General features: G+C 41.9%; 2 protein-coding genes across 2 annotated transcripts in view; one reads left to right on the top strand and one right to left on the bottom strand.

The window, feature by feature from the left end:
- The window catches only part of Timm21 (translocase of inner mitochondrial membrane 21 homolog (yeast)), a 7,146-nt gene extending 7,108 nt beyond the window's left edge, over positions 1 to 38 (bottom strand). Inside the window, exon 1 of the mRNA XM_013026109.1 lies at positions 15 to 38. Coding sequence (XP_012881563.1) covers positions 15 to 38 — 24 coding nt within the window. The remainder of the gene's footprint in view (positions 1 to 14) is intronic.
- Fbxo15 (F-box protein 15) overlaps positions 37 to 10,234 on the top strand; it is a 45,941-nt gene continuing 35,743 nt past the window's right edge. The window contains exons 1-3 of the mRNA XM_013026108.1: positions 37 to 173; positions 5,193 to 5,303; positions 9,940 to 10,044. Coding sequence (XP_012881562.1) covers positions 37 to 173; positions 5,193 to 5,303; positions 9,940 to 10,044 — 353 coding nt within the window. The remainder of the gene's footprint in view (positions 174 to 5,192; positions 5,304 to 9,939; positions 10,045 to 10,234) is intronic.

The following is a 10,234-nucleotide window of genomic DNA, read 5'->3' as shown; positions in this document are numbered from 1 at the left end:
CGGAGCTGCCGGGCCGCCGGGTACCGCCGGGTCTCCATGGCGACTGGACGCGGTCGGATGCTGCAGCCGCGCTGGCTGGGCCTCCTGGCGCTGCGCGGGCCCATCCCAAGTGGCAGTGAGGCCTGGGTCGGCGCAGGGGCAGCCCCCGGGTGCCCCTGGGCCTCCGGGTTTAGGTGAGGGCCGGGGCTCCCGGGTGGGTCGCCCCTCCCGCCGCCTCCTCGCCGCCCCTTTGGGAGTAGCTTTAGTTTTCGTTGGTTCTGCTCTGGCCCCGGACTAGGTTGTGTTTGCTTCTTCCTGAAGCGCGGGAAAGGTCGGACGCGTGTCAGTAGAATATCCCTCCATTGTGGGTACACTGGTATCCCAAGTATTGACACACTCTCAAGGAGATAACCTTTTGGCACTCCATCCATAAATTGGTCCGGTGGGAAGACAGATGCTGTCCATCAGCCCGCCTGTGTGGGCCAAGGCGTTCTGCTTGGATCCTTTGTGTTCTTGTTCTAGAATTAGGAAGAACCTTTTGTCTTTTTTTTTTTAAACTTAGATCTACCCATTAAAATACCTTAACTCTCCTCCCTCCCTCCCCCCCTCCCCCCAAAGTAAGACAAGCCTGCCCCTTAAGTGGAGGTCCTGGCATGCTGCCATGGGGCCTGTCTTCCCCACCAATACTTTCTACAAAACCTGTGACCAAGGCCAAGTTGCTTTCTAAACAGTCACACTTAGGTGCTCAACCCAGTGCTTTGCTATCTCCCTAAGCACCTGCAGAATGAGAACATCCTGGCCTAGAGGCGCCTGTCTTTTCCATTTCTCATGACTGTGGGCGTCTTAAGGGTGATCCTCTCTTATTGCACCAGCAGTTTACCAGTGGAAAGATAATCCTAAGAATTTGTATTCTTTTTTTTTTTTTTTGGTCCGGTCGTGGGGCCTGAACTCTGGGCCTGGGCGCTGTCCCTCAGCTCTTCAGCTCAAGGCTAGCGCTCTACCACTTGAGCCACAGCTCCACTTCCGGTTTTTTCTTTTTTGCTTATGTGGTGCTGAGGAATCGAACCCAGGGCCTCAGGCATGCAAGGCAAGCGCTCTACCACTGAGCCACCTTCCCAGCCCAGAATTTGTATTCTTAAAGATTCTTTTTGCTTTTAACGTTTTTTGATCAGTAGATGCAAAAAGTCGTGAGTAGTTTGCTTTATTAAATGCATCTTTGTGTATGCACAAAATAGGATATAAAGTATTACTTTACCAACCTAAGTCCCTCTGTTTCCAATCTCTAGGATGGTGTCCTCCTATGTCTCCATTACTCTTTACCACAGTTTCAGAAGCCCAGTCCTATTCTTAGTGCCAGTATAATAGTTCTTGGCTATATAATATTGAATAAACCACAAAGCTTGTGACAAATAAAATGGCATCAGTGCTTTCAAAAATCCTATTATGTAGGGGCTGGGAAGGTGGCTCAGTGGTAGAGTGCTTGCCTCGCATGCATGAGGCCCTGAGTTCAATTCCTCAGCACCACATAAGCAGAAAAAGCTGGAAGTGGCTCTGTGGCTGAAATAGTAGAGAGCTAGCCTTGAGTTGAAAAGCTCAGGGACAGGGCCAAGGCCCAGAGTTCAGGCCCTACAACCAACAACAACAACAACAAAAATCCTATTATGTAGAAGAGGAAGATTTGAGTTTGCCCCTGCTACTCGTGTTAATATAGTGCCCTGATAGGGGAAACCAAATGATTTTAATATGTTGAGTCCTTATGTCTATAAATTGTGTGAACTTCCTGGTGGAATTATTAAGTCCTCCCTGTCATTATATCACTAGACATAATGTCATTAGACATGATGAGCCTGCATTTCATCTTGTGAGGTGTGCATGTAAAGGTTCTTCCTGGTATAGCAAAGGCAGTTTCTAAGTAAGTGGTTATTTTTAACATCTCATTATGAAAACATAGGTTACTAAGATATCAGTGATCCTCTTTTTAATTTTTTTGTTCCAGTCCTAAGGCTTGAACTCAGGACCTGGGTGCTATCTCTTGAGCTCTTTGTTGCTCAAGGCTAGCCCTCTACCACTTGAACCACAGCTTTGCTTCTATCAGTTATCCTTTATAACACAAAATATGTGAATGAACATCACAAACTCAGAGCAGAATGAATATCATGTTGGGTTACTTTATATCATCTAATTGATTTAATAGGTACTAAGAGGCATACAAGTAAGATTTTTAAAAATATTGAATGTGTTCAAAGCTATCAGGTGGTATACAAGAATTTAAAATACTCAAACTCTTCAAAACTCTCGAAGGTAAAAATCTTTTAAGTTGAAAAGTGTTTTCAAGCCGGGTGCCAGTAGCTCACACATGTAATCCTAGCTCTCAGGAAGCTGAGATTTGAGGATCATGGTTCATAGCCAGCCTGGGCAGGAAAGTCTGTGAGACTCTTACTTCCAGTGAACTACCAGAAAACTGGAAGTGGTACTGTGGCTCTAGTGGTAGAGTACTGGCCTTGAGCTGAAGAGCTCAGGGGTAGCACCTAGGCCCAGAGTTCAAGCTCCATGACTGACCAAAAAAAAAAAAAGTTTCCGAACATTTTCAAATTTAGACAAATTTGCATAAGGAAGGCATGCAGTTTATTCATTTGTTAGTTATATAGCCCATTACAATGTGAAATTAGTTTTAGGGAAAAATGGACTTGTATTTTCAGTAGTGCCAAAAATCAAATTGATATGACATAAATGTAATATGTTTACAGAGAGCTCTGTCAGGCACGTGCAGCCTCTGCCCAGCTTGGTACTGTAAGTTTCCTTCCCTTACCCTCCCACCCCTGTCCTTGAGCTTTCTTGCCCCAGGCTAGCTCTCTGCCACTTGAGCTACAGCTCCACTTCTGGGCTTTTTTTTGGGGGGGGCAGTTAATTGGTGGAAAGAGTCATGGATTTTCCTGCCTGGTCTGGCTCTGAACTGTGATCCTTAGGTCTCCCAGCCTCCTGAGTAGCTAGGTGAGAGTCACCTGTGCTGGCCAGAGTTTCTGGAACGTTCTAGTTGAGCCTTGGTCTTCTAAACTGAAATGAGGGCTTATAGAAGTTGTTTCAAGCGTAGCAAGGCAAAACAGCGTAAAGCAGGCGCTCACACTTCCGGTCAAGGAAAGGAAGAGGCAGTGCGTGTTGAGGGCTTACTACCCTGCAAGCGGGACAGTCCACCATTAAAGGGGGCACGGGGGTTTTATTGGTCGGTGAGGCGCCTGCCCTTCCCGCGGCGATCGCCAGGGGCGGGCCTCCCCTTTCCTCCTCCCCGCCGGCCTCCCCGCGGGCCTCTCCGCCGGCCTGGGCCTCTCTTCCGGCCGGCCGGGGGGGGGGGTCTCCCCGGGCACCGCTCGCTCCACTGCTCGGCTCCGGGAGCCCAGTTCCTCTCCTGGGGTCTCTCCTCTTCTTCGTTGCTCCGCCCCGGAACTCCCGCCCCTCCACATCCGGCGTCCGCCCTCCGCCTCGAACGCCCGCCCCGCCAGCCGGCGGGCAGGGGTGAAGCGTGGCGGCGATGTCAGCCTGGGGCCGGAGCTCCCGGGCTGGTGCTGGTGGCACAGGGTATGCGGTTCGCACGTGTTTGTCCAGTTGAACCGGACCAGTGTCGTGGAAGAACTGTCTGCATTTGCTGCTGGGTTAGGGAAGAGCCTTTGCGTTTAGAAATAATCAGGACCAAACAGGCCTTCCTTGGGACTCATTTAAAACCGTATTTGGAATCTAGCTCCCTCGCATTCGTAGCTACCTGGAGTCTGACATTGGGAGGTCTGTGGTTTGAACCCGGTCTGGGTGAAAGAGTGTGGAAGACCCATTCTCAACTGAGAGAGAGGCGTGGTGGCTGCATCTGTTATCCCAGCTACCACCACAGGAAGCCTCGAACTTGTGGATTGCAGTCCACACGCTGCCTGGTCAGGAGCAAGAGCTTCTTTAAAAAATAACCAGGTGGAAAAGGGCTGGAGGTGTACAGTGGAAAGAAGCCTTTCTGCGTCTGCTTAGAAGCACATGGGAATGCTGAACATGGCACAGAGGCTGCTGGATGCTTTGGGTGTTCACAGCAGATGTATCTCATGGTATCATCTTGGCTGTAGGCTTCCAGCTATTTACTCAGCTGCTTAATAGCTGAAGCTCGGGGTGAGGGACCTTCTCAATTGTGCTTCCAATAGCAGTGGATGCTTGGAGTTGAGGATCATCTTCTGTTAGATAAGTTTGGTGGATTTCATAGTTCAGCTTCCAGAGGGCTAATCAGCTTCCCTTTGAAGTTCTTGGGACACCTTTTTGCTCCTAGTAGTTCAGATATTTCTGGGGAGTCAGCTTAGTACAAAAAACTCTTGGTGAGCAAACTACATATTCAAAACAATGGTGTTGGTGGGTGGAGCCCATTGGGAAATGTATACTTTAGATTTTAGTTACTTCTTAAATAGCATGTTGAGTGGGAGATGATCAATTACTAATAAGTGTTTTTGTAAATTCTTCAAGAAGCAACTTCCAGACTTCTTGGAGAAGTAGCATACTGATTGCTGCCTGGAAATGGATATGGCCTAGAATAGGGGGCTTTGGGCTGTCACTCTGTGTTTCAGATATCTTTCAAACCGCTAGTGAACATCACTGGTTTTAGAGACTGATCTTCAGAAGAATTTAGGGACTCTTGAAAAGAACTGAAAAATTTTACATATTTCATAAAATCTAAAAGGCCATTAATTTTAAGATATACTATTTTGTGCATTACTGAAACTAAAAAGATGGCCAATTAAAATATATTTCATTCACTGCGCAATGTTAAGGTGTGAGAAATCTTGTGGATACTGGGCTCTTTGTACTGTGGTGGTATAGAATATCATCTACATGCTAAGCAACAATTATACTGGTCAGCCAATGCATTATAAAATCCTTCTTTTCGTTTCCTTTAAGTACATTCTGTAGCACCTCTTTGACATGTTGACTGCTTATGAGAGCAAATATTAAATCAATCGGAGTAAATTCAGGCTTTAAGTATATTTACTCAATGACACACATGTTTCATAGCCTCTTTCTTTGTTTTTCCTCCCATCTTTTCCCTCTTTCCCTCTCTTATCCCTTGCTTTTGTCTCAGAAATGAAGTTTTAGCGAGTAAGCTTTGGCATTTATGATCTTTCAAGTAATTTTGTAGAGGGAAACAGATAATTCATTTGGAAATTACATTTGGATTTTCCCACTTTTTCTTTCAGAATGGGGCCAGGTATCAGATTTGCAGCAAACTGTACTACTGTGAGACAAAATGCCAGATGTGGCCAGCACTATGAGAAATCCTCCTGTAATTATTTTGTGTCCCTGGATGGGTAAGTAACAGAAGTAGTTCCCCACATTTTTTGGGTAGGGAGAATTTCTAGGCATGGTGCTTTTGGAGAAAGTTGTAGTACAGTATATATCAAGTTGCTATTTTGAGCTTTCTAAGAATAGTGTTGTGTAGGAAGAATGTACAACGTGAAGAGTTTGATGAATCATGAGCTTGTCATCATTATCCTTATTAAATGAAATTTTTGAAGCTAAACTTCTAAAAGTGACAAGTAAATTGAATTTTCCTTTTATTAAAATGTTCTTTAAATTACTCAATTTTCAATTTATAAACACCCTCAAAGCAGCAGAAAGATCAGAGTGTACTTTCCTAAACGTGTGAGAGCACTCTGAATTTCATAGCTTTCAGTAGTTTGGGATTATTTTGCCATTTTATGATTCTATACTGTGATCCTCTACATGAAGATCCAAAGAATCATTTTTTAAAAAAAGCTTTTAAAGATGAATGCTAATAGAAAATGCATACAAAAAGTACCTCTAGAATTGATGTCTGTAGCAAGTAATGGTATGTGTGTAACAGTGGCTTAAGCCTATAATCCTAGCTACTCAAGAAGGCTGAGATCTGGGAATCAAAGTTTGGAGCCAGCTGGGCAGGCAGATCCAAGAGCTCTTATCTCCAAATAACCAGCAAAGAGCTGGAAGTAGAGGCATGACTCAAGTGATAAGAGCACCAGCTATGAGTGAAAATGCTGAGCAAGAGTGAGAGGCCCTGGGTTCAAATCCCAGATTTGTACTGGGTATAACATTATGGAATACCATCTCTATGTAAGCATTGTCTTAAGCCCTGAAAACCTATTTTTTTTGTCAGTTGTGAGGCTTGAACTCTGGGCCTGGGTACTGTCCCTGAGCTCTTCAGCTCAAGGAGAGTGCTCTACCACTTGAGCCACATCCCCACTTCTGGTTTTCTGGTGATTAATTGGAGATAAGAGTCTCATGGACTTTCCTGCCCAGGCTGGCTTTGAACCTTGATCCTCAGATCTCAGCCTCCTGAGTAGTTAGGATTACAGGTATGAGCCATAGGCACCTGGTAAAACCTAGTATTTTTATGGAGATATTTTAATTTTATTGTAAATGTATTGTACAGTTACATAAATAAGGCAATGAGTACATGTTTTGTTGAACATTGTTACCCCCTCTTGTTTTGCTCCCATTTTCCCTTACCCCCCAATTTCTCCTCCACAGAGGATATTTATATATTGGAGATACTTTATACTGGAGGAAACAAGGCTTGTATAGCTTACATGTTACAAATATAATTTGCCTGCTTTGAAGAAGTTTTGGGCATTTAATATTTTATCATAACTATCTCAACTGACCATGACTATATTTTTAGATACACATTTTAATATACATACTTCACTGTATACATTATGTCCATTTCCTTTTACAAAGGAAAGCCAAAAAATATATTTAAGGACACTAGTTAAAGCTTAAACTCTTTACATTTGGAATAGAATACAGCTATCAGACAGGAGAAATAAACTACTTATGTAATTGGTTACTCTCTCCATTAATTTATAGTGACCTATAAATTAATGGAAATTAATGGAGAGAGTAACCAATTAAGTATTAGGTGCTGTGTTTGGTTCTAGAAGACAAATAGTGAGCCCTTACATGCATTCTCATGAAGCTGATGAGTTGGTTGGGAGACAAACTAAAAAAATGCTGACTGAGATAGGAAGGAGTTGGGGTCTCAGGCAGAAAAGAGTCATAATGATGCCAAAGGAGGATGCCAAGTGACACTGGGCATCAGTTTCATTTTTGATGTCTCTGATAGGAGCTAGTTGTGGCTGAATGTCTTGGAGAGAAAGAGAGAGGCAAGCAAAGGTGGACCAGTGGTAAGCTCAATGCCAGGGCATTGAGAAGCAACTAGAGAACCCGGGAAGACCCAAGAGTTCTAGAATTCTAGGACAGGGGGTGTTGTGTGAACAAAAGAGATTGCTGCAAAAATGGAAATGGTTGGTTACCTGTTGTCAAGAGAAGATGAGAGAGCAGAGGTTACACGGAAGCTTTAGTTAGCCTTAACGAACTGTTTCCAGCCAGCAGAAGGAAAGAGGTTGGACACTTAGATGTTACATGCAAGTATAAAAAGTAAGTAAGTAGGAGTATGGATTTGGAGGTAGTAAGTATAGACAAAGGTATTGGCTTTTTTTTTTATTTTGCAGGTGGGGAAGGCTGGTACCTGGGCTTGAATTTAAGGCCTCCTCACATTTCTTACTCAGCTTTTTCTGAGCATTCTTGCTCATGACTGACCTATCACTTGGGACATGCTTCTAGCTTATTTTTGTGCTGGTTACTTAGAGGTAGAGTTGTATAGACTTTTCTTCTGAGGGTGGCTTCAAATTGCTTTGAATCTTGATCCTCAGTGTCTCAGTGTCCTAAGTAGTTAGTATTACCTGACAAGATTTTGTTTTCTTTTGTTCTTTCTGGGCAGCTCTGCATCAGGAGGGTGGCTGGAAGTGAGGAGATGCAAGGAATAGTACAGTGGTAGGCTGAGATTTTGGGGAGTATTTCTGAGTGAAGAGAATGATACAGAATAGAGGCAGGAATGAAATGTTATAGACCTTAAGAACATGGTTTGATAGGTGAAGTGAGTATTCTCCCTAGGAATTGGTGGGTGGTTGGGAGTATGGATACAAGAGTATTGGAGTAGATCCAAATATGGAATAGGAGCAAGGACATAATTATATTTGGATCCCCATAGTACTAGAAATAAATATGTCAAATGAGTTCAAACTTTATTAGGGAAGCCTGTTGTAATAAAGCAGTTTCTTGTTCCCACTGTTAGAACTTCTTTGTTCTACCTTTCACCATCCTTTTCCCCTTTCTTTTTCCATCATTCCTTACCTTACCCCAATAACTGAACCTGTGAATGTCACATAATGAGACTTCAACAGAAAGTAACCCAATATAAGTATGAACATTGACCTAGCTTGGAGGGAACTATATAGACAATAATTACAAATGCTTTAATCTTAGCCATTTTAACTATGAAGTAGAGGTTTTCTTCTTGTGCTAGAAAAATATAGGAAGGAGACTCCCTTTTATGATATTAGTATGGCAGATGGGAAGGTCAAAACCTGTCTAATGCCTGATTTCAATGGAGTTTTACTCATTATATAATTATTATAGCTATTGTATATCTTTCTGAAATGTTATCTTTAAGTACGACTCTAATTTTTGTTGAATTATAATGATTAGAAAAACAATTAACACAAGATATAAAAATATATTTAGAGGTCATACAAACATTATTTCTTGTAGTTTTGCTGCCTCTAGAATTAAAAATCCTTTCTTATTGAATACGTCTAACTTATTGCCTGAATACAAAAGATTTTATCTGGGGGGAGGGAGTTAACTAAGGCAGTGCTGCCTTTTTAGATTCTTCAAAACTTTGAGCAGTGGTAGACTTACACAGTGACATGAATCAAAATCAAAGTGGTTGACTTGTACAGTGACATGAATCAAATCAAATATGTGTGGCACCAACTGTCTTTTCTCTGATTATCCACTTTATTCTCAGAAAGAATACTAAAAAGGAAAGAATAAGAAAATATCAAATTTTGGGACTTATTAAACATTGGATTACTTGGTTCTCTAAAGAAAAAGTGTTTTAATCATTGAAAACATAAGTAGAGAGTATGGACAAACCATTTGAAGTAACTGAACATTTTTTTTCTCTAATCTTTTATCTGTAGGCCCCTTCTTCTTCAACCCTCACTACAATCTCTGTTCATTTACCTTTTAGAAACTGTTTAAGAACAAAGGTTCTTAAAGATACATTCCTAGTAATGCTAGGAACTTTAAGATTTTTAGTTTTTCAGACTTCTATAGTTATGGAAATTGATGGGATCTGGAGAATACATTACAACATTATTTAGGCCTATCATTGAAACCAAAACAAAGCAAAACAAAATAAAGCTATGTCTCCTTGAGCCTAGGAGGAAGTATGGTATCCCAGTATGGGGGTATTAAACAGGAAGGTGCTCTCAAGGGCACAGGGTAGTTGAGAGCAAGTTGACTTTTCCATTTTACTTCACTTTGCTCTGTGTGTGTGTATGAGCATGTGTACACACATGGTGCATATGTGGTTTGACCTCAGGACCTGGGTATTATCCCTTAGCTTTTTTGTTCAAGGCAAGAACTTTACCACTTAAACTATAGCTCTACTTCTGTTTTTTTTGATGGTTAATTGGACATGAGTCTCACTGAACATTCCTGCTTAGGTTAGCTTTGAACAAGGGATCCTCAGATCTTACTTTCCTGAGTAGCTGGGATTATAGGCATGACTCATTGACATCTGGCTGCTGCTTTTTTTTTTTTTTTTGAGAGGGAAGATTCAGTGTCTTTCGATTAGAAGTCCTAATATGGCCTTTCTCCCTTATTCACCTCACTTGAGAATAAAACACACCTTATGGTCTCTTTATTGGTATATGCTATAAGAATTGTAATGAACAGAAAATAATAGTCAAGAAAATAACTGATGATGATGGTACAGTTTTCTCTTTATACAGGAGGAATTTGTGATCTCCTATTAAGAGGTGAACATCCAGTTTTCTGGGTAATTTGTGTATTAATACACGCATGGGTCACTTGTCTGATTGCTTTCTTCTCTTTCAGAATGCCTTCAGAGGTCTTGCTGAAGATACTTTCCTACTTGGATGCTGTGAGCCTGCTGTGTACGGGCTGTGTGAACAGGCGGTTCTATCATTTGTCCAATGACAAGTAAGAAAAAAAACAACAGTGATAGCAATCATGAAAACCAGTAATATCCTTTAACCATAAAGTTTAAGAGAATTGCTTTCAATATTACTTTTAGATATAAATGGAAATAATATGCCTAATGCTATATCTAGTCATATATTCTGAACAGTTGTGTTTATGTGCTTAAAGATGGCAGCATTCTTTTTTTTTT

The sequence above is a fragment of the Dipodomys ordii genome, unplaced genomic scaffold, assembly GCF_000151885.1.
Source record: "Dipodomys ordii isolate 6190 unplaced genomic scaffold, Dord_2.0 Scaffold91, whole genome shotgun sequence".
Classification (NCBI taxonomy): domain Eukaryota; kingdom Metazoa; phylum Chordata; class Mammalia; order Rodentia; family Heteromyidae; genus Dipodomys; species Dipodomys ordii.
Note: the sequence above shows the minus strand (reverse complement) of the source record. Positions and strands in the feature narration are given on the sequence as shown.